At 36.3% G+C, this 24,948-nt stretch overlaps 1 protein-coding gene across 3 annotated transcripts in view; it reads right to left on the bottom strand.

Annotated features, from left to right (window-relative positions):
- LOC110462932 overlaps positions 1–24,948 on the bottom strand; it is a 25,691-nt gene continuing 743 nt past the window's right edge. Inside the window, exons 2-17 of one of the 3 annotated variants that reach the window (XM_021517194.1) lie at positions 16,904–16,976; positions 16,522–16,760; positions 13,149–13,816; positions 12,523–12,691; positions 11,002–11,805; positions 9,862–10,034; positions 9,318–9,477; positions 8,689–8,774; positions 7,957–7,999; positions 7,534–7,646; positions 5,689–5,856; positions 5,134–5,337; positions 4,357–4,451; positions 3,315–3,480; positions 2,879–3,024; positions 1–2,196 (exon numbers count right to left, since the gene is read on the bottom strand). In XM_021517194.1, coding sequence (XP_021372869.1) covers positions 1,539–2,196; positions 2,879–3,024; positions 3,315–3,480; positions 4,357–4,451; positions 5,134–5,337; positions 5,689–5,856; positions 7,534–7,646; positions 7,957–7,999; positions 8,689–8,774; positions 9,318–9,477; positions 9,862–10,034; positions 11,002–11,805; positions 12,523–12,691; positions 13,149–13,816; positions 16,522–16,750 — 3,882 coding nt within the window. In that variant the 5' untranslated portion in view covers positions 16,751–16,760; positions 16,904–16,976 and the 3' untranslated portion in view covers positions 1–1,538. Of the gene's footprint in view, positions 2,197–2,878; positions 3,025–3,314; positions 3,481–4,356; positions 4,452–5,133; positions 5,338–5,688; positions 5,857–7,533; positions 7,647–7,956; positions 8,000–8,688; positions 8,775–9,317; positions 9,478–9,861; positions 10,035–11,001; positions 11,806–12,522; positions 12,692–13,148; positions 13,817–16,521; positions 16,761–16,903; positions 16,977–17,013; positions 17,413–24,948 lie in introns of those variants that run through there. The other 2 variants (XM_021517204.1, XM_021517185.1) reach the window with 2 other exon arrangements.

The raw sequence follows: 24,948 nt of genomic DNA, 5'->3' as shown, positions 1-24,948 counted from the left end.
GCTGTGTCATTCAAATAGATCATAAATACCATACAAAAACAGTTCAATGCTTAATTATAATTCTCTGTAATTATTACCTCCCTTAAAAATGTGCTAATCGAAAATTGATCAGTGAGTATTAGTCGTCTCATTATTGTGTAGCTAACGACAGGGTTTCTCGCCCTTAGAGTGAAGCAGACTCAATTATTAAACTAAATGATGTAATATTGCAGAGGTATTTTATGTAGTGAAATCATATTTTAGTTCACAAGTATACTCCGAAAATTGGAAATGCTTCAGATATTTATAAAAAAAAAAAAGAAAAAAAAAAAGATTGTAATGTTAAATTTGAGAATCAAGTTTGAATATTTCAACGTTGATTGGCAACATTGATTAATGCAATAGCTGATATAAAGGTAGGGTTTACTAAATTGTACCATACATATATATCATATACTTCCACATAGATAAATTGCGGGAATTAATGAACTAAGAAGGTGCAAGATAAGATATTCGTCATTTTATTAGAATAAACCAACCTCATAAAATAAACAAAAAATAAAATTCCCACCCTCATCATATTATAAATTTTGTTTTTGCATTTATATATATTTCCATATACTGAGTGAGATAATTTTTCTAAATATTAATTTTTCGCTAAACATGTAATTCAATGAAGTTTTTTTACTTTTACTCAATGATGATCATGCATTTCCTGGTCTATTTTTAGCAACAATGACTTTGGTCTTGACCTTAGAATTTATTTAAAACCTATTGCGCATAAGCATATCACAGTGTATTGCCATGTCAAATGTCTGGAAAAAAATATCTTTTTGATTCCGAAATAATCTTTGGAAAGGAAATAGGGAAGACAGACGGACAGACGAATTGATAACTTTTTCCGATGCAGAACAATTATAAATATATTTGTTAAGTTGTATATGGATTATTTGCTTAGCTCAGTTGCCAATATTTTGTAAGTTGTTAAGTTTATATCATATAGTATCTGGGATAGTTGGTTGGGTGTCCAGGAGAGTAGAACACGGACAATAAAACATTTCTAAAACATTTTTACCATCTTAAGACTGCAGTTCTGTTTCCAGTTACTTATACACATTTTGGACAGGTGAAATACATAAATGGACTAAGGTTACATGTTCTGTCCACATCCTATATTGCACACATAAAACAGCCATGGCTGTTCTAAACCTGAATAAGATTCCAGCAGACAACACACTGTTCCAAAGAGATAGCTTTCTTTAAGAAGGTGAAACTGCAATGTTCCTTTGTTTAAGGTTTTAAGGGCTCACATAACTAAATCTTTTACAATTTGTTATTACTCAGCTTTTTGAGCTAATAGCTTTAATTATTTTGAAGTGCAACACTAGAAACAACTGTCTAGATTCATAGATACATACCTGAGAGAGGCATCAAAAGGCAGTTTTGGGTGAATAAACATGATAAAATGTGATAGAAATACTTTTGTATGATATAAAAATATAATATTGACAATTCGTTATATCGTCTCTGTAGCGTTACATTTCTTTTAATACAAGGGTTTAAACCCAAACTTCATTGCTTCCCGTTTCGTTACTGTTCTGTGCATCATGGGGTTGGTTTTGAGTATCATCCTCTCTGTGTGCTGTTGTTTTGCTATTTTCCATGGAAGACGACCCTACACAGTTGTCATGACCATCTACGTGAGAATTTGTTACAAAGGTGTCCACTTTTAAAGTGGATTTTGTGAATTCTGTATATTTGAATGAGACTGCATGGCTATTTTCAGAACTAGATGCAACAGTTGTTTGGTCTTGATTTGAATCTGCCTTTGCTGCACCACATTTATCTATAGCGTTAGATTCCTCATCCCCCAATGCGAGTGATGCTTCTTCAGGACAGAAAACGTGACTGTTTGTTGAATCTTTTGATGGTTCCTGCATCATCAACGGCGTATTCGAACTGCTTTTTCCATTGTGTGGTTCTGGTGTTGAACTCTCGTCTGAAAACTCTGAATCATTGTAAACAGGCTCGAGATAGTCATTTGAGCCCTCAGGTGATAATTGAGAGAGGGAATTATGTGTCTGCTGCTGTTGTTGCCTGGGTCGTAGTGGAAGTTGCGGTCTTTGTAATGACGATATCGTTGCGTATGTACTTCGAGCACTATCTGTCCCAAATGAAGTGTTCGCACAAGAAATGTCATCCGACATGGTTGATATTCTAGTTAGAAAACAAAGTCCGGAATCAGGCATTGATTTTGGTCACTATAACTTTAAATAATATTTCATGCTTTATTAATCCTGATGATTGTTTTTCAAATTCTGTTTTTTTTAAATGTTACACCAAACAATGCATAATAAATCGACATGTGATACTGTACAGTATATCGGGTATTTTTGCGGGAATCTAATTTTCACTCTATCTGCGAGATGATAAACAAATATCTTACGTGACAGCCTAAGCATGGAAATAAAGGTCCCAAATTCAAATTTCATTTTTAACTGATTTGCGAAATGTATATCACCCGTGTTTGTCCGGATATACGGTTTTTCATAGCACCACATGTTCAACGAAGATTAGAACACTAATGGACTTGTACCGGTCTGCCGATAAACATATTGACTTTTTTCTTGCAAGCAATCTCATTTATAACAGTATTTTGGCAGTTATATGAAGGTTTTAAAACATTGACTCCAACAATAGATAAAAAAATCACTATTCGTGGATTTGAGTTCCAATTTTTTTTATTTTTTTTTATCTTACTTCTTTCGAAATCAAAACATGTCATCTGAAAACTTCTCCCTGGCTCCAGAACAATTAAAAATTAAAAAAAAAGACATACAAAATAAGATCATAATAGATTTGATATTTTAAATATTATTATCAGCGATTTTTCACTTACATGGCTTCGACGTCTGCCAGAAGAGATTGGGCACTGGGTCTCCTGGTAGGGTCTCTATTCCAGCAAGGTTTTAGTAATCTGTATATCCACTCCGGACAAGATGTGGGCTGATTGGGTATCTCCTCTCTAAGTAGATTATCCAAGAGCTGAAAAGATCAGTAAACAACGCTTAAACAACCTGAATATATTAAGTAAGTATTCTCAAAAAATAGACATCAGCGTCCCCAAAATGAATGTATTAACTTATATTATATCTTATTATTTGCAATATTAACTATTTATACGAACTTATTATAATTGATTTATAGATATCTCTTCCGTTAAACATTATGAATTTTGAACATTATTGTATCGCTTTGGTACTATCAAGTTGATGTTTTGTTTGAGCATTAGTAATGTATGGATTTATCGTAAACAAATGCACCGATTCCATTACCTTTTTTGGATCCAACGTTGCAAATGGCACAGCCTCTAGACGGTTGACTATTGGGGTTGTCTTCGATAACGAGGCTGAGGCATAGAACTCGTAAACGGTCATTGCTAACATGTAAACATCGCTAGCTGGCGAGTATGCTTTATGCTGCAGGACCTCTACAGGCATCCTGCAACAGTGATCTCATCATAATTATTTTCGTTCTTCGTTTCACTTAGTTCATTATAATCTTTCGGGAATTTTGCAGGAACCCCAGCAAGTAATAATGACAGTTTATGCCAGGTTTAAGTTAATTTAGAGAATATGGAATAATAATAATCATAACCCCCTAAAACATTCCAAAACAACAAACAGTTTTATTTACATGAATCCGTTGCCTCATTTTACTACACTCATTGAGTTATCGGACTTTAATTTCCTCGTAACCCCTGGACAGAGGTATCCACACTTCCGGACAGGAACAAAATTTCTGTCCTACCCCGTTTGGATGACCAGCAGGAAATGGTTGCGTGTGCTTATCCAGAAGTAACAGATATATGTATCGCACAGTTGTGAGTGCAATTAGTTAATGACAAATCTGTCGTCTCTCTTCTCTTTTAGCAATGAGTTTCCACAAATGAATAATTTTAATAGCACTGTCAACATCTAGTTTACGTTAAAAAGAAGCTATTGCATATGTATGACAATGGTTCTAAGTTTTGTGGAAAATGAGGGGAAATGACCATTCCCTATCCGGAAGATAGATAAACGAAATTTCCAGTCTGAGAGGACATTTTTAACAGTCTTACCCGTGTGTAATGTAGCATCGGTTTAGACATTTCTTTGTCTTTTCCTCAAGATATGGATACATTCCGTTGGTGTTATTTAGATCGAATGTGATTTTTTTTCTGCTTGCAACGTTTTTACAAACTCGCCATTATCTAGAATAATTTGAAGGCAAAAAACGAGATCAGTGTTGATCGAACAAACACCAAAAAGCTCTAACATAATAGTAAACATTGTGTACACTCTCCTCTCTACACATAATGTTATGGGGGATTCTTACCAGTTCCGTCGATCATCTGTGTTTGTACATGTGTCCGTGACACAACTAACAGCACTTCGGCATTTCAGAAATCTTCCTATGCGTGGCATGAAAACCTTATGAATTGAAAACAATAAAAAATAGGAACGTATACTTTAAATATTATTATCATTTTGTAATACAACGATCGCATGGTTTCAGTTCCTACTATCGAATCATTTTCAGGTATATAATCAAAAATGTTTCCGCTTAAAATTACAACAAAATAATACCAAAGTATTAAGTAAAACGCTATTGCATTGTGTTGAAATGCTAATATTGTTATTTGAGTGAAAATGTTTCATGCGATTTCCGAACATTACGGAATAACACGAATTATTTTATTATGATATAGATATTTTATGTATTTTATATGTGGTAAATATGAACGCCGTAACACACTTTACTTACAGAACGCTTACAGAGATTGCTTGCTGCTTAGCTGTACGATAAGCATGGCCATTTCAATATCCGTAAACGTTCTCTTTCTTGATGGTAATATGTCAACTTCCAAAAACTACTTTTAACCTGTCGCAGAGGATTCAAGAGCTTGCATCGAATATACCTAAACACACGTTTTCCTCTGATAATGAAGTCGGTGGCCATAGACTTGTTTACATACCAATTTGAGTTGTAGAATATATACAAAATAAATCATACACAAGGACAAAACTGAAACTGAGTTGACAACAAAACAACCTGATGTAAAACCAACATAAAAGAATATAGTCCATAAACAAATGCGAACTTTTCTCATACCTTGCCTTTCGCTTTAGATTTAAACAGAGTTGAGCAGCAGATGTCCCTAAGAATCCATTTCTTTTTGTGCATTTCAGAAACAAACGAGACCGCTTCCTTAATGATATTAGCGTACGCCTCCTCATTCTCTGCGTCTGCAGGGTCGCCAAATAGGTTTTCTAAGGCAATGTCTAGCAAGCATTTTCCCTTGAAGCACCTGTAAAGCTATAAAATAACTAGATGAAATTACCAAAAAAAAAAATTGTTGCTAAGCAGTTATACTTTCAAGGAGGGAAATAAAATGTGTGCTATACCAAAAATAGTAATTACCGTTGTCACGCCGTTTCACTCTGTCCAAAAAGGAGGACAACTGCCGATATTAATTTACATATAGTTCTTGTCAGACCGATTTGCATTTATATTCATTCGCCGATTTTTATGATAATTTATCGTGTTGGCCAAAAACACGTTGTACGTTTAAGAGTTCATATCAACAAAATCACGTCTTCGGATTCAGAATTTTAAGCATTTTAGATTTAAAAAACAAATGGAAAAAAAGTGTTAACTTGTTCTTACCAGGGTATGAGTGATTCCGTTTTTAACTGTGCTTTCTAGTGATTTTTTCTGAGGGGGAAAGTTGACTATGTGCTGTTTAGTGGCAAAGTCGCTGTCTGCTTTCATTCTGTCAAGTGGTCCATCTATAAATTTCTGACTGACTGGTTCTTCTATATGTAAGTATATTCCCTGTGAATAATGAAGATACACACAGGAAGATAAGCAATATGACTGAAAAAGGTATTAAAATTTTCGAAAGTTTTTTTTCTATACAATCATATGCATCATGTAAAATATATAAATGTCCGAATAATATGTCAGAGTAAAAAGAACATTCGAAGAACATTCAAAGTTTTACTTTCTCCACAAACAATGTACGTGTTACACAGATTCACAGACATTGGAAGATATTCGTTTATTTATTAAAAGTATTTCGATATCAAAATTAAAATTTTAAAACAATATAAATAAACACAGTACATTTAAGTGTAAGATGTTTTAAACCATTGATTTTTCTTATTTTGAAGCCTGTCAGATTTTAAAACAATGTAAATAAACACAGTACATTTAAGTGTTAGATATTTTAAACCCTTGACATTTTTTTTAATTATTGAAGCCTGTCAAATTTTAAAACAATGAAAATCAAGACAGTAGAATTAAGTGTTGGATATTTTAAACCATTGATTTTTTTTAATATTTTGAGGCCTGTCAGATTTTAAAACAATGAAAATCAAGACAGTAGATGTAAGTGTTAGATATCAATGTTTTTTTTATATTTTGAGGCCTGTTAGAATGAACACACCGGCCCGTAAACTAAGGTTTCCGTTACTACATGATTTTAATCAATTGGCTACCTCCCTTTACTTGACAAGTTACAACATTTGTGAGATAATATGGAGAAAACGCTACACTGAAAGTTTTGACAAGAAATTATAATAAAAACAACCAACTTATAGTTCCGACACACTCCAATGTCGAGAGCATGGAAACTTTACCGATATTGATGAGATGACAAAGGAATTTCCGATTACCAGAAAGTAGAACAGAGAAAAAAAGAAAAGTTAAGGATATGAGGGGTTGTATCGGGGATAAAAAGATATTGTAGACTAATTGGTATATAATTATTAGGACATTTATATATTTTACATGATGCATATGCTTGTATAGAAAAAAATGGTAACTTCTATACGAGGGCACAAGGAAATTTACCAGTCTCACCGAAATAACCTCATACGACCTGACAAAACGACCAAATATCCGGACAATTCTTTGATAATATCGTCATAACTGCAGACACGTGGGCACATCAAGCATGCTTGTAGGAACACTATTTGCTCTGTCATTAAAAATATTAATTTGTTTATATTTTCTTTCAGTTCTTTCCCTTTTATTGTCGATAATATTTCTTCAGAATATGTAAACTATTATGTTGTTTTTCTATGTAAAGTAAATAACGACTACAAAAGGAAAATACTTTTGTCATCCAACGATATTCCGTCTTTGCGTATTGCAGAGTTATCTTCTCTTGTGAGCAGGTATTGATTGTTACGTCATTGGTTTGTGTGAGAAAATTATGTCGTTTTCTCATAACATGATGACATCACTCTCACAAACAAATGACGTAACAATCAATACCTGCTCACAAGGGAAGATAACTCTGCAATACGCAAAGACGGAATATGTACGACATTAACGTACTAAAGTATGATGATAATATAATACTTTAGAAGTTTAATGTTGACAATTTTAACCCTTTCACCACTGTAGAGTATAATTGACTCATCCAGATCAATGTATGGTAGAGTCTTCTAAAGTTACCTAGGGGTGAACGGGTTAAGTAATGTACTATCAATAGTGGTACCGTACCTCTTGCCGTATAACAGGATGATCCGGAGCGGTGAGATCGCTCTCTGTAATCTTGAGGGTATTAGTTTGAACCTTCTGCTTCATCAAAGTATTGTAATACAAAGCCTTGACGTCTGCAACACAAATGTGCGATATGTAAACATGAAGGGAAAAAACGAACTCACAACAATGATTTTTAAATTATGATCGTTAACGGTTGTTTCAAACTTAATTTTGATCAAAGTGGAACTCTTATGACATTTAAGAAAGATGTGAGAACGCACGGACGGACAGACAACAAGGTGATTTGAACAGAAATTAAAAAGTGCATATTTTAGAGATGTATCTGTATGTGTGTGCATTTTTCTTCAATATAAAACAACGGAAGCAATTAACAACCATTTTACAATATCTTATTTTTCTTAATTATAATTTCTTACTTACTTCCATCTAAACTTTTCAGCTGCCTCAACTTCATCGTTGTTCCCTAGTTAAGTAAAATGTTGAGGGAAGAAAAGTGTACATTGTAAGAAAAAAGAAATATATTTGGTTGCAAAGACCGTCATGTTATTATTTTGTTATAGGCATGCCTTTGTTTGCACTGATCATATTACATCATGCCTTCGTGTGCTTATGTTGTATTTTATTTTTCTATATCAGAAAACTGCAATCATGCGTGTGTCTCTGTATATTGCAAATGCGTTATCTTAAATTAGTTAGTAGTGCTCGTCCTTTTTTACACAAGTATATAACAAATACAAATTCAAAGCTTAACCTGTTATCATGCTTTTGAAGCTTATTCAATGCATCAATTTTTTTCTACAATGCAAACTCTTTCTCGTTCGTCGTTCTATTAAACAAACTATGATCCTTTTTTATGTAATCATTGTTTTTTTCAGATACAATAAAATCTATAAAAAAATAACTTTAAGGAATTTGTTTTTAATTGGTCATAACAGAGATGGTCCCTTAATAGAGGTTGAATAAGAAGAAGTATGTTGCCTGTTTGGATGAGAAAATGCCGGTCTCTAGAAAGACACTGGCTTATTAGGGCTGTTATCTCGAACAGATTCGACTGTAGTCTTTATTTTGCATCGGTTATTACACAAGTGTGATTAGTCATCCATCTGTAAGAGGTTTTAAAAACATCATTGTCTTTTGATTTTTTTTACTTACCCGCTCTGGTTTGTCTTGCTGTAGCTGATTAAGCTCAGGATACAAGCTTCCCCTGTTAGTGAATGTGATGTTTCCACTGTGACTAGCTGCAAATTGAACGTGAAATATAATTATTAAGTTATTAGTGATTAGGATCAAAACTGGATTATGTGAACCTATTTGTATGTGTGTGTAAATGTAGGTCCTACATATATGTATATTGAAGTTATCCGTCCTGACTGTCTGCTTGTCAGTCTTGGTACCACAAACCCTCCTTTCTTGTCNCCACCCCCGGATTAAAATAAATCATTATATGTTATGTATGCATTTGGTTTATATGTTATGTTTACATAGCAAAACTATTTTTGTAAGATGAATGAACACAGAAAGTTTGGATTGACAATTACAGTATTTGTAGGAAAATCGAAAGCAATATATTACCAATTACTCCTTAACGCGTTAGTTCTGATGATAAAATTTGAATGTATATCTATCAATAAACATTTCATTCTTATCGAGCGCTAAAATAAGACGTTCAGAAAAACACTGGGTTAACTGCAAACGCGTGATATGCGATTAATAATGAAAAATACAAACATGTAAAGAATAAATATATAACTTTAAAAGGATCCTTTCAATTGTTCACTCACTATTTCTTTTTGTCGTTTCCATCCATCTCTCTATGTCTTCCTGCGCACTTTGTAGACTCGTTCTCTCGGGGGGTGACGCCCGAACGCACTCGACAATGACGTTGTGGATGGCAAGTGGGATGCATGGCCACCATTTCGGTTTAAGATCATGGAACAGAACCTTCATGAAAACAAATATTCAAGTGTTAAGTAAAAATTGGTTATAAAAAAATGTATGCGTATTCTTAATTTACAATATATGAACTTTTTGTGAAGTTCCGGAAAACAGATTATCGAATCAAGGTTGATGGTTCATTAGTTTGTTTGGTTTTCTTTTATTATTATTATTATTATTATTATTATATATATATATATATATCTAAAAATTGGACTAGATAATAAATTGGTCTATCGATGAATAGAACGAAAACCGAAGTACACTCTGAATAAATCTTCATCCCTGGCAATTTTTACATGTGTTATCACCCATAAATTGGTATCAATTTCATGTAAAAAACCGATATTTAACCAATCTATAAACGCAAAACCTTTTAATTAAACGTACTATGTCCATGACGTCATCAAGATCATATCCGTATATGTCCGTGTAGGGATGACATCCGTGGGTAAAAATCTCATACAACAACTGGCCAAACATCCAAACGTCCGAGGAGTGACTGAACTCATCCTCACAAAGTGACTCGTAGGAGGACCAACGAATGGGAATATCAACCGTCACTGGAATAGGAAAAACAACAAGAGAATGCAGACCGAGACTCGTAGGCGGATCAACGGAACGGAATAGGGAAAAGACCTGCACACATAGAGAATCTCGTAGCGTGACCAACGGATCGGAATGCCAATTGTAACTGGTTTAGGGGGAAATACTACAGCCATGCAGTGACTCATACGCGGACCAACGGAATAGGATGCCAACCATCATTGAAATAATGGTGCGTCGATACAAACAGACTCTTACGCAGACCAACACTTCAGAAAGTCAGCTGTCACTGGAATAAGGAAAAATACTACAAACAGGCAAAGATTCTTAGGCATGCCAACGGATCTAAAGGTTTACAGTCACAAGAAAAGGGGAAAATACTGCAAACATACAGAGACTCGTATGCACGCCGACGGATGGGAAGGTCAACATTCACAGGAAAAGAGGAAATTACAGCAGAGATTCATAGGAATACCAGTGGTTCAAAGTATAAGCCATTACTGGAGTAAAACAAATACAAAATACGTTCTCCATCATGGTGCCACTATCCAGTTCATGTGTTTTTTGGACAAATGTTCATCGTTAAATCAAAAACTGCCTCTATGTTAAAGCATTTTGCTGGGACTAAACATGAATGGGCTAACAGATATCGATCGATTGCAAAAGTCTTGTCGATGGCATATGTAACACATTCTGCTAACACTTTGATAGCAAATTGTTCTTAGAAACCAACAGAATGTCTTTCATATTTTTGTCTGAATACAAAATAGCATAAAGGTACAAGATTAAATCTTATTGACGTTTTATTTTCCGGTAACGGCAAAAGAGCAGTTGAGAATTATATTTTCCTTTTTTTTTCACATTCAGTGCAAACTTTTGAAAAATTCTCTTTAGTATTCTTCGAAAATATAAATCTTATGTTTCATAGTAAAGATGTAAATAAATCAATATAAAATATTTAATCAGTGTTAAAATAATGTTTACCTTGCATCGAGTGATCTTCAAGTTCGTCTGACTCCCTCGGTAAAGTCTTCGCAATACTGAACTCCGAGAGGACAACGGTTTGATCACGACATCTGAAACTGTCCGCAACAATGTTTCGATGAACCAAACCAGCATCGTGAAGAAATCTTAGTGCTTTTACAGCCCCAAGACTTATGAGTCCAAGCATTTTGTCGGAGATCCAATTTCTATCTTTCCTGTGTGCCAGAAGATAGGAACTAAGTTTCGTTTCCTGTAGTGTTTCAGTCATGTAAAACAATGGAAGTGGTTCTGTTTGAAATGCAAACAAGCGTTGGACGTGTTCGTTTGGCCCGTAGGCCGACAGTTTTTTCAACACCTTCAGAGAATTGTAGTGTTCGGCGGTTTGTGGAACTTTTGATGCACTTTGACGATAAGTGTCAATGTAGAATGTTCCGTTTAACAGTGACTCTCGTGCAGGTAGAAAAACTTGCGTTGATACATGGATATGTCCTACAATAGTTCCTTGGAGAGTTTGCCATCTTAGAAAACTATTCTCTATTGCTGTTGAATGAGAAGAAAAGCTCAAAGATTCCAGAGTTCTCGTAAGATATCTCAGCAATGTATCATTCAACGAGAACGATGTGTTCTTTTTGAGTATTTCAGACACTTTTTTGACTATAGTACCAGTTTCATGAAACATCAAAATCGCCACTTCCTGTTGTAATGCCTGTCGTATTTCCGATTTGATTTTTGAACTGCATACGATCATTTGGAGAATTTCACACAATTTCTCTTGTAAACTACACCTTGTTGAATCGGAGGTCTCTGTTATAAACAAAACAAAAACATGGATTGTTTTTATGATTAAACCTTTGATACTTCATACTTTTTCTGGGTAAAGCCTGTTGGCGAAAATACAATAAACTGTGGTTTATTTTTAATTTCAATTAAAATGCATTTTCAAACAATCTACTCAAGAATCCATTACATACGGAAGTACGTTTTCAAGACGTTTGATTTGCACAGGCATATTAAATATTGGATAAATAAGAAAAGAAAGATTAATCCAAAGCAAATAACAAGATTAGTAACATCATGAAATATTCTTCAGCGAGTTAAATACAGAGAGTCAAACTCAAATTTCGAATACAATAACTTAAAATATGGTCAAAACAATTGTATTAAATTAATAGTACTTCCCACTGATGAACGATTGCACAGAGAAATGGTTTATCATGTAATAAGAAACCATTTCTTTTTCCAGACAATGTATTCCAGTTGTTATGCTTCCTAATTACGCTATAATCTATGTCGCTATATATTTACTTGTTTGGTATTTCCATGGGTGAAAATAATGATAATGAGTGTTTCCGAAAATATTGACCAGGAAAATTATAACCATCTGGATTGTCAATAAAATATGTTGAAATGGAATTTTCCTATTTTGCTAGTCTCTAATTAAAGAATTATTGCATAATATTCAAGTCGACTTGACTCTATAAATGACACATATATCATCGTTTCAGTTGAATATATACAAACGTTTCATGTGTCGTTTCTCCAGAGTACTGACTATCGCCCTTGTCGTCAGAAGCAGTAGGCCATAAATGTGTTTATCTCCATTTGTCTTCTTTTTGTAGAAATCCAAGACAGATACTACACATGTGCAGAAAAAGTCTAGTGTGTCCATAGTGCCTGGGAATTTGCTTATCTGCCAATGAAATGATGAAAAAAATCAAGATAAAAGGCGACAAGAAAGAATTATCAAAGCAGAAGACACGTACACAATAATAGAGGAGACACCAAAACACGAGAGCACACAGCATGAATCTGATAAAACTACATCATTGTATGTTTAGGTGAAAGATACCAGGTGAATATAGTTGACATATAGTTTCATAATAAATGATGACAATGCCGTTCAGTAAAGGGGATAAAAGAAAATATTTGCGCCGGTCAAGTTTATTTCTACATTGAAAACTCTAAAATATATTATTCTTCATTCAAAAGTATAATTTCAGGAGCATTTTTGACAACAAGACCGAGACAAGAAGACCATGAATTGCTTATGACCAAAACACGGAATTTTGCTTGTGTATAGATTCGGATTTGAAACATAACAACATTTTCATGAATATGGTTATGCACTTAATTCTATTCGTTAATACCTGAACGATGACTCCTAAGATCAGAGAGTAGTGCTCCAACGTTGACATTTTTAAGAAGTCTTTAGATAAGCGTTTCCTGTGCCTGCCATCGTGCAGTTCCTCGCTAAAGTTCCCCAGCTGAAGGTGACTCATTTTAGTTGTTTTTAAAACCTCTTGAAAACTTGTTAGGATCATCCTCAAAGACTGCCGAAGATTCGACACGGTTGGACTGGAATCAAGCGTACTGAATGTGTCCATGATATCTATGTAGTTCTGGAGGTTGTCTCTGGTCGAGTCTGATATAGCCTTCCTGTCTGGATGGTTCAGGGATTGGTGATGTAATACAAGCAACACGAGAATCACTACGGGTTGTATACCAATCGTCGATTCAGGACACATCGCACGCTTCTGTAGCACTGGGAACAGGGCATTCAAACTTGACAGCAGTTTCTCATAGTTATGAGTTCTCATGTCTGTTTGAATCAACAGTTCAGTCATGACTCTCGCGACCCTGCTTTCTATTGCTTTATGGTCACAGTCTAGTAACAGTGCTAACGTTTCTACGTCACATTCTGACACAGCTTTAGGGATGGTGTGTGTATGTACGTGCGTTATCATTCCTGAAGCCGTTTTGGTTTCGGCTGTGTTGATACATCTAATGATATTGCTCAGGTCCTGATCACCCAATACTGAAAATAAATGAAAGAAAATAACTGTTTATGTTAATTTTTCGCGGTGTTTTAATTGTTTTCTTTTCATTCTTTTTTCTGAAACAAGTTTCTGCGAAAATATAACCAGCAAAATTGTAAGCAAATTAATCTTTTCTGACCGTAGCCAGGATGCAGTTGCAACTAGACCTGAAATCCGCAAAAACAAAATATATACATATATGCTGAAATTGACCATTTTAGCAAATTTCGCGTTAAACTAGGGACCACGAAAAAAACAAATGTACTATATGGCCATTTCGTTCATTTTGGATTAATCAATTGTACTTGATGTCAAAAGGTCAAATTAAAAATATATATGTGTTTCTAAAGTGTTTCGAAACGCATGCAAAAATACATAAGGGGAGTAGTGCATATGATAATTTCACCCTCCTCCTGAAAGGATCATTGACAATTTTTCTATTGTTAAGGTGACAAAATTTCGCTGTCCTCAACTTTATAACAAAACTGATAAAAGTAAATTTATATTTGATACTGTTGGTTTCCATAAATAAAAATGGTTCTTTAAACCGTCTGTCATACCAATATGCATCCTATGAACGGTCGTGTATCAGACAAAGGTACGAAATCTAGAGAAGACTGTTACCAAAGATATTGTCTGTTCTATCTCGACGATCAAAACTCGAATTATGTTAAATTACAGGTATTTCACTTGCTAAGTTATCACCTATCGACAAATACCTCCTGTCAACAACTACCACCATCCAACAACTATCATTTGTCTACTACGACCTTCTTTCAGAATTAATAACATTGCTTCAAGTACCACTTGGCTACGCGACCACCTATCAACCATCTCTTAAAACTACAGCCTGTCTGCAACTACCTTCTGTCTATAACCACCTCCTGTCTGCAACTACCACTGTCTACAACTACCCCCTGTCTATAACCACCTCCTGTCTGCAACTACCACTGTCTAAAATCACCTCCAGTCTGCAACTACCTCCTGTCTGCAACTACCGCCTGTCTTCAACTACCACTGTATATAGCCATCTCCTGTCTGCAACTACCTCCTGTCTGCAACTACCGCCTGTCTGCAACTACCTCCTGTCTGCAACTACCACCTGTCTACAACTACCACCTGTCTACAACTACCCCCTGTCTACAACTACCACCTGTCTATAACTATCACTGTCTACAACTACCTCCTGTCTACAACTACCACTGTCTACAACTACCTCCTGTATGCAACTACCACCTGTCTACAACTATCACCTGTCTACAACTACCACTGTCTACAACTACCACCTGTCTATAACTACCACTGTCTACAACTACCCCGTCTACAACTAACACTTATCTACAACTTCCACCTGTCTCCAACTACCACTGTCTACAACTCCCTCCTGTCTACAACTACCACCTGCCTACAACTACCACTGTCTACATCTACCTCCTGTCTCCAACTACCACTGTCTACAACTTCCTCCTGCCTACAACTACCGCTGTCTACACCTCCCCCGTCTACAACTACCCCTTATCTACAACTTCCCCCTGTCTACAACTACCACCTGTATGCAACTACCACCTGTCTCCAACTACCTCCTGTCTACAACCTTCATCTGTCTACAACTACCCCTGTCTACAACTACCTCCTGTCTACACCTACCACTGTCTACAACTACCACCTGTTTACAACTACCACCTGTCTACACCTACCACTGTCTACAACTACCGCGTCTACAACTACCACTTATCTACAACTTCCACCCGTCTACAACTACCACCTGTCTATAACTACCACTGTCTACAACTACCACCTGTATGCAACTACCACCTGTCTCCAACTACCCCCTGTCTACAACTATCCCCTGTCTACAACTTCCAGTGTCTACAACTACCTCCTGTCTACACCCTTCATCTGTCTACAACTACCTCTGTCTACATCTCCCTCCTGTCTACAACTACCTCTGTCTACATCTCCCTCCTGTCTACAACTACCTCTGTCTACATCTACCTCCTGTCTACAACTACCCCCTGTCTTCAACTACCACCTGGCTACAACTACCCCCTGTCTACACCTACCACTGTCTACAACTACCCCGTCTACAACTAACACTTATCTACAACTTCCACCTGTCTCCAACTACCACTGTCTACAACTACCACCTGTCTCCAACTACCCCCTGTCTACAACTATCCCCTGTCTACAACTTCCAGTGTCTACAACTACCTCCGGTCTGCAACTACCCCCTGTCTGCAACTACCGCCTGTCTGCAACGACCTCCTGTCTGCAACTACCACTGTCTACAACTCCCTCCTGTCTACAACTACTACTGTCTACACCTACCACCTGTCTACAATTACCACCTCTCTCCACCTACCCCTCTCCACAACTACCTCCTGTCTACAACTAGCACTGTCTACAACTACCTCCTTTCTACAACTACCACTGTCTACAACGACCACCTATCTACAACTACCATCTTTCAACAACTTCCACCTTCGTACAACTACCACCTGTCTACAACTACCACTGTCTACAACTACCATCTTTCTGTATTTACTAAATATCTGTTTTACCACCTCCCTATGGTAAACACCTATTTGTATCTCCCTGTTTAATAAGTTCCTGAGTATCTTTATCCTCGTCAATACTGATTCCATGTCGTTTATGACAATGTTTCTCTCTCAAATAGATCTTAAACAGATGTGACTGTACTTACATTTTGATTTACAAACGTCTTCTGAAGCATAAACCCCTGAATCTGTTCCTTCTTCCTCTGGCTTTTCATTTATCTTGAAGAATTTGTGAAACATCTCTCCCTCTGAAAAATCCTCGTACGTCTCCATCTCATCGTCCTCCTGAAGGTACAAGTGGTCTGATGAGTGATGCAGATCTGTACGGCTAGGTAGTGGTGGTCCACTCCCGCTCCACATATCAAAGTCACCCATGATGCTTAACCTTCATCAAATACGATCATTGTAGAATGTTAAAAATAGAAATATGCATATAAGATAATTGCAATATCGTTTTTTTGTTATCATTTTTTTATATAGAAATAGCAAATATAATTATATCGTGAACTTTTCTTTCTTGGTAGTTACCTCTCTGCTTCCCCACATAGGCTGTTAACATGTTGCAGACGATGCTAATTGTTATTGGTGCCTTTTTGACATTCTAAAATTGAAAACAAAGTGGACAATACTATACTTACTCAACAGTGAATAGCCAGCAAGTAAGGCTAGCAGTTCAAACAGCCTGATACTACTCCTGTGTCTAAGTCGAGTGGTTCAAACAGCCTGATACTATTTCTTTTTCTTAGCCTAGATTTTCAAACAGCCTGATACTATTCCTGTGTCTCAGTCGAGTGTTTTAAACCGACTGAAACTATTTTTGTGTCTAAAGCTAGTAGTTCAAACAGCCTGAAACTATTCCTGTGTATAGGTCTAGTAGTACCGTTAGTGACAAGATACAAACATTTAGAGATGAACGAAAGACATATAACTTGATCGCACCTACAAAATTAACTTCTTGCCATGCGTTCATCATCGATATGGATATATAACGGCATAGCATATATAGGATCTTAGTTTCCATTTCATATGAGATTTATGAAACGAGTTTAAGAATCTTTCAATTTAACGAGCTTCTGGCGAGCTAAAATGAAAAATTTGTGACGAGCTTCATCAATTTCATATACAATGAAAACGAGTGTAAGAACCTTTTTTATCACATAATCAAGATTTGTGTCATTTATTCGTGTAAAACGACAATTTTCATGCAACATTTAAAAGAAAAAAGCCGCCATTTTGACTCGTAAGTCTGTGACGTCATGTACTTGTCCGAGGAAAACCGGATTTCCCTTGGAAAAAACCACCGACCTACGGCCAGTACTTGGCAACTGCCCCACGTAGGCCTCGAACCCCGCGTCCCAGTGGTGGAGGGCTAGTGGTAGCAGAATGTCAGAGGCCTTAACAACATGGCCAACGCAGCCCTTGCACTATGCGATTATGAGCTAAAATCGCAGTTGTTTGTATAGCGCGACAGTGTGTCTAGCGCTTTACCTCTTCAAAACATCTTATGCGGTTCGCTGTTGAACCATAAATACCGTAAATTGATTTGTAGCTGATATCAGGGTCCTCAATTACACTGTTACAAAAACCCTTTAAACTGGCAGCCTGCTTGCTGAGATAAACATATGGCAATAATCCTTTAGTCGGTTATGTGTTGTTGTGTAATGTGCATAAGAACATAGCGAGCTGAAGTTACATTTAAATATGTGTATAATCACTGTGTCAACACACACACATGTGTGAAGTGGCTATTGAGTACAGTCTGAGGACTGCGTTAGGTCACTAACTGTTACGATGAAAGCATTATGTACCTTGGTAAATACACAGAAATAAATACAGTATGGCAATTACACAAAATAATATTATCGAAACTCAAATTATCTTGATACGTAAAATCAACATCATCAACTGAGGAGACAACTAATAAATGTTTTAAAAATAAGTCATATAAATATTTGCAGCATATTTGACTGCTGTTAGCCTGAAAGTGAATCAGAGTGATTCAAATAAACAGATGTGAAAGCCTTTCTATCCAGCTGGATTAAGTAACACGATGGTATGCCTCATAATTTGAACTGATATTATTTGCATAACCTTAAAAGTGGGTCAAGGCCGCGCATTTGAACAAACGTGATAACCCTTCACTCCAGCATGCTGCCGGCAAAATAAGATGACCCCAGGTATCCTGGTTATCCAAACAAAGTTGAAAATGTCTGAACTCTGTGACTTCTACACAGGGTCAAGGTCATTCAAATAAACAACGTAAATACCCTTCACTCCCTGTATGCCGCAGGCGAAATAAGATGACCCTAGGTCTATTGGTTATCCAAACAAAGTTGTTGCAACATTTTAAAACTTTTTAACCTTTGCAGAGGGTCAAGGTCATTCACATAAATGTGACTATCCTTCACTCTTGTATGTCACATGCCAAATACCTCAGAAGAAATCATACAAATGTTTTGATCTTAGTGATCTTGAAAATTAGTCAAGGTTATTTATTTGAACAAGTTGATAGATTTATGGGCGGATCGGTCGAGTTGTTAACATTCCGGCCTTACAAGCAGGCGGCTGGGGTTCGATCCCCGAAGACGTTGTACGAATTCAGAGAAAGTGTTTTTCTCCTGCCCACACAACTCCAACAACCCAGGTGGAGTAAACAATGGTATGGGGTGGATGTTGAAGTATCTGTGCTGTAGCATTCAAGTGAGGTGGCACTATAAATGATACCGTTGGAATCACGGTCCCATTACAAATAGAAAACAATACAACTCCAGCACACACGCAGGCATACACACATAGGGAGGTATTAGCCAGGTGACATAGGACTAGTAGTAAGCGCGGCTCCTGCGAATGCCTCAAAATATTTGTTGATTAATGTATATGTTAATTATATTAATTGTATATCTATGTACTATAAAGCGCTTTGGAGTGGCTTATGTTAGCTAGATATGGCGCTATATCAAATGCTGTATATATTATCATATAGCCTTTATTCCCAACAAACTTCCTGAAAGACATCCAGACCACTTAGCTATGGATATTTTTTCAGAAAAAATTAAGCTCACGAGTACTTTCAGCAAAAAGAGCTTAAAGCTGAAGATGTACAAGCTTACTGTGAAAACAGGGTTAACCAAAGCATTTGTCTTGTCCAGAAACCAACAAGAAAATACCGAAACGTCAACAATACCGTTAAAATTAAGAAAAAAATAACAAAGAAAAGATTTCTTATGCTAACCTTGATATGCATGGAACAGCTTTTCCTTTCTGCATTTGTTTTTTATTTATTTATGTTTTTTTTCTCTCTCTCTTCTTAAATAACACTCATTATTCAGAAGAAAGCTAAATGTTTTATACAATAACTAGACACATTATATTTTACTGTATGTGTTCTTTAGGTTTTTTGGAAATAAATAGTATATAATCATTTGACCACGGTTGTTAATTAGCTATAAATGTAAAACTCGGGACCTGACTTAATATTCTTTAAACGTAGTTTGTACTTCAGTCAAGCTTCAAGTCTCTACTCTGATTCGTTTCATTTGTATGTGTTTTACGTCCTATTAACAGCTATGGTCATTTAAGGACGTGTCAGGTTTTGGTCGTGGAGGAAAGCCAGAGTTCCCGAAAAAGGACCACCGACCTACGGCCAGTATCTGGCGACTGCCCCACCTGGGCTTCGTACCCGTGACTGAGAGGTAGAAGGCTAGTGGTTCTCTGTTTCAAATTGAACTAAAGTACAGAATCGGGAATGTATCAAGGAGGTGATGGTTAACTAGCCGAATCATCATGAGTAATAATTAGAAAATGTCCACTAAGTTGTATTCGAAAGGTAAAGTGTTTAAGCTGATACACAGTAGATGTGGGTCATTAGCAGCTTCCTACTGAAGTACATTGGGACCGTTGGTTTACAACAGAATTTACATACCTACCATACATTTACGAGCGGCAACTGACATTTATATAATACCTGACAAAAACAGATTTACGATATGTGCTGCCAAACGAAAAAGAAAATAACAAGTTATGAACAGTTATAAAATAATATTCTGTTTGAGACAAGATATTGGTCACATCAAACAGAAAGTTGAAATATTGTGGATTTATTTAGTGTTTTCTTTGTACCTTAGCCTGAAATATTACAGGTGAGACACAATCTTATTGTATGAGTCTGTTGGTTTACAGTACAGAAAAGAACTCATGAGTCATTAGGCTACTACAGAAGGATGGGATCAGCCACTAAGTTTATACGTGAAGTAACAAATATGATCACGCTTATCCTCCACTAGGCTTAGACACCACTATCCTTAAAAACACAGAAATAGTATCAGGCTGTTTGAACCACTTGCCTTATACACACAAATAGTATCAGGCTGTTTGAACCACTTGTCTTATACACACAAATAGTATCAGGCTGTTTGAACCACTTGTCTAAGACACAGAAATAGAATTAAGCTGTTTGAACCTCTAGACTAAGACAGAAATAGTGTCAGGCAGTTTGAACCACTTGTCTAAGACACAGAAATAGAATTAAGCTGTTTGAACCTCTAGACTAAGACAGAAATAGTATCAGGCTGTTTGAGCCACTTGTCTAAGACACAGAAATAGAATTAAGCTAATTGAACCTCTAGACTAAGACAGAAATAGTATCAGGCTGTTTGAACTACTAGCCTCAGACACAGAAACAGTTTTAAGCTGTTTGAACCACTAGACTGAAGCACAAAAATAGTATCATGTTGTTTGAAATATTAGACCTAGACTAGAAATAGTATCAGTCTGTTTGAACTACTAGACACAGAAATAGTATCAGGCTGTTTGAACTACTAGACCTATACACAGGAATAGTATCCGGCTGTTTAAACTACTAGCCTTAGACACAGAAACAGTATCAGGCTGTTTAAATCACTAGACGTAGACACAGAAATAGTATCAGGCTGTTTAAATCACTAGACGTAGACACAGAAATAGTATCGGGCTGTTTAAATCACTAGACATAGACACAGAAATAGTATCAGGCTGTTTGAACTCTTAGCCTTAGACACAGAAATAGTTTTTAGCTGTTTGACCTTATAGACCTAGACACAAAAATAGTATCAGGCTGTTTTCATTATTAGAATTAAACACAGGAATAGTGTCAGACTGCTTAAACTATAAGACTTAGACACAGGAAGAATATCAGGCTGTTTTGACCTTTTGACTTAGACACAGAAATAGTATCAGGCTGTTTGAACTACTATTCTTAAAATATTTTTCATTTCATCTGTATTAAGGATTCCTGTCCCCCTTCTTGCGACAAAAGACTAGAGAACGATCTTTTAGTGCTCCTTACCTACAGTAACATCCCCTGATTTTCATTACACGTACAACTGATAAACTTCTCTTTGTCCGATCTCACCCTACTGCGGTGGGGGGTTTTCAGAAAAGATTTTTTTTTAAATTACGGTTGATACTGAAAACAAAGACTGGGTGCATGCTAGAGTTGATCGCAGTAGTATAGAAATCCGAAAATTCACTCCCCAGAAATGATCGCTAGAACAGTCTTCTAAGAATAGCATCAAATGATTTTGCCCTCCCCCCATATTTAGATAATTTGGTTGTGTTGCATGGAGAAAATTCCATGAAAGCTGTCGATTTAAAACTAAGTCGAAAATAGCAGAAAACTGAATAAATTTCTACTTTTCTTCTGTTGTTATTTTTCAGGAGAGTAAACAAGAACATACAATACAGAAAACCACTCTTTTTATGACTAATAGTGTAGCTTATCTAGTGTTTAAACAGATGACAGAATAATAAAGGTCGCTTCGTCGCCATCATGTTACTATTGCGAAGGAACATTCATAAACGTTGCTTTGCCACGAAGGGGTGCTAATAAACGTCCTTTTGTCCAACCACCTCTATATACAAAAAAGCAAAGGAATGCCGAATGAAGTGACGAAAATGTGTGGAACAAGTACTTTCACCTTAACGTTATTATAAAAAGACAACGTGTAAGCGTTAAACATTTCTTTCGTAATATGGAAATATCGTGTCACCGGAAGTTTGTGGATGGTAAATTTAATCCACAAATGTGTATGGGATCACTGTGACCCTGATTAAATTTCTTTTAACTCAATCGGCGTCAGAAAAATACAACAGACGTCCCGGGTGAGATCCTTAACGGATATATTGAAATATCAATTACCACGGCCACAAAACTGCCGCATTGAGCCACGAAAAAGACTATAACGATTGTGGTTATCGATTACATAATTTCTTATCTGTGTCTCCATATGCTGTTACCTGTTCGCTTATCTCTAGTCACGTGCATGCGTGTGAATACACTCTGACATACCCTATACGCTACGTTCCATATAACATTATTTTTGAAATGACCCCTGCATTTACTTGTCTAGGTCTCTGTCTCCACGCTCCGTGGTAGGTCTAGTATCAGGCTGATTAAACCACTCGACTTAGACACATAAATAGTATCAGGCTGTTTGAACTACTATTCTAAGACAAAGAAAAAAGTATCAGGGTTTTTGAACTACCAGAATTATACATATAATAGTATCAGGCTGTTTGAACCACTAGACAAAGACACATTAAGTGTAAGGCCTAGTATCCTAAGACACAGGAATAGTATCAGGCTGTTTAAAATACTAGCCTTAGATACAGGAAAAGTATCGGGCTGTTTGAACTACCAGAATTATACATATAAATAGTATCAGGCTGTTTGACCTACTAGCCACAGACACAGGATAGTATCCGGCTGCTTGAAAATCTAGACTAAGACAAAGAAATAGTATCAGGCTGTTCGAACCACTAAACTTAGACACAGAAATAGTAACAGGCTGTTTGAACCATTCGACTTAGACACAGGAATAGTAACAGGCTGTTTGAACCACTAGACTTAGACACAGAAATAGTATCAGGCTGTTTGAACCACTAGACTTAGACACAGAAATAGTATCAGGCTGTTTGAACCACTAGTCTTAGACACAGAAATAGTATCAGGCTGTTTGAACCACTAGACTTAGACACAGAAATAGTATCAGGCTGTTTGAACCACTAGACTTAGACACAGAAATAGTATCAGGCTGTTTGAACCACTAGACTTAGACACAGAAATAGTATCAGGCTGTTTGAACCACTAGACTTAGACACAGAAATAGTATCAGGCTGTTTGAACCACTAGACTTAGACACAGAAATAGTATCAGGCTGTTTGAACCACTAGACTTAGACACAGAAATAGTATCAGGCTGTTTGAACCACTAGACTTAGACACAGAAATAGTATCAGGCTGTTTGAACCACTAGACTTAGACACAGAAATAGTATCAGGCTGTTTGAACCACTAGACTTAGACACAGAAATAGTATCAGGCTGTTTGAACCACTAGACTTAGACACAGAAATAGTATCAGGCTGTTTGAACCACTAGACTTAGACACAGAAATAGTATCAGGCTGTTTGAACCACTAGACTTAGACACAGAAATAGTATCAGGCTGTTTGAACCACTAGACTTAGACACAGAAATAGTATCAGGCTGTTTGAACCACTAGACTTAGACACAGAAATAGTATCAGGCTGTTTGAACCACTAGACTTAGACACAGAAATAGTATCAGGCTGTTTGAACCACTAGACTTAGACACAGAAATAGTATCAGGCTGTTTGAACCACTAGTCTTAGACACAGAAATAGTATCAGGATGTTTGAACCACTAGACTTAGACACAGAACTAGTATCAGGCTGTTTGAACCACTAGACTTAGACACAGAAATAGTATCAGGCTGTTTGAACCACTAGACTTAGACACAGAAATAGTATCAGGCTAATTGAACCACTAGTCTTAGACACAGAAATAGTATCAGGCTGTTTGAACCACTAGACTTAGACACAAAAATAGTATCAGGCTGTTTGAACCACTAGACTTAGACACAGAAATAGTATCACGCTGTTTGAACCACTAGACTTAGACACAGAAATAGTATCAGGCTAATTGAACCACTAGTCTTAGACACAGAAATAGTATCAGGATGTTTGAACCACTAGTCTTAGACACAGAAATAGTATCAGGTTGTTTGAACCACTAGTCTTAGACACAGAAATAGTAACAGGCTGTTTGAACTACTTGACTTTGACACAGGAGAATTTTACAGGGAACTGAGTTTAGACAGGGTTTCAACAAAGCAATGTGGACTAATGAAACTTGCCACCGACATTGCAGTTTGCTCTTTATGTCACCTTCGTGTTCGCATTGTTATTGTTCTAATCTTTTGATGTATGGGCAATGAAGTCATATATAAGATTTTAATTTTAATAAGGGAAATTATTACTCTTTAAGTAAACTTCAAACTGAACACGAAATAACAAAGGAATGAAATATATATAATGTTGGTGTTTCTTTCATTTCAATTTTCTGAAGCTGTTTACACCATGCTATGTGTCTGTTTATCATATCTTAAGTTTTAAAGACCCCTGTCCAACTACAGGTAAAACACTAAAGAGTTCTACTGTAGCTTTTCATACATACAGTACCATCTCCATTTTGCGTTTAAAATATCAGTATAGTGGGATTGGACCAGGGACCCCCCCC

This window comes from Mizuhopecten yessoensis, unplaced genomic scaffold (genome assembly GCF_002113885.1).
Source record: "Mizuhopecten yessoensis strain PY_sf001 unplaced genomic scaffold, ASM211388v2 scaffold1471, whole genome shotgun sequence".
NCBI classification, from domain to species: domain Eukaryota; kingdom Metazoa; phylum Mollusca; class Bivalvia; order Pectinida; family Pectinidae; genus Mizuhopecten; species Mizuhopecten yessoensis.
The sequence above is the reverse complement of the archived record's forward strand: the minus strand, read 5'-3'. Positions and strand labels throughout refer to the sequence as shown.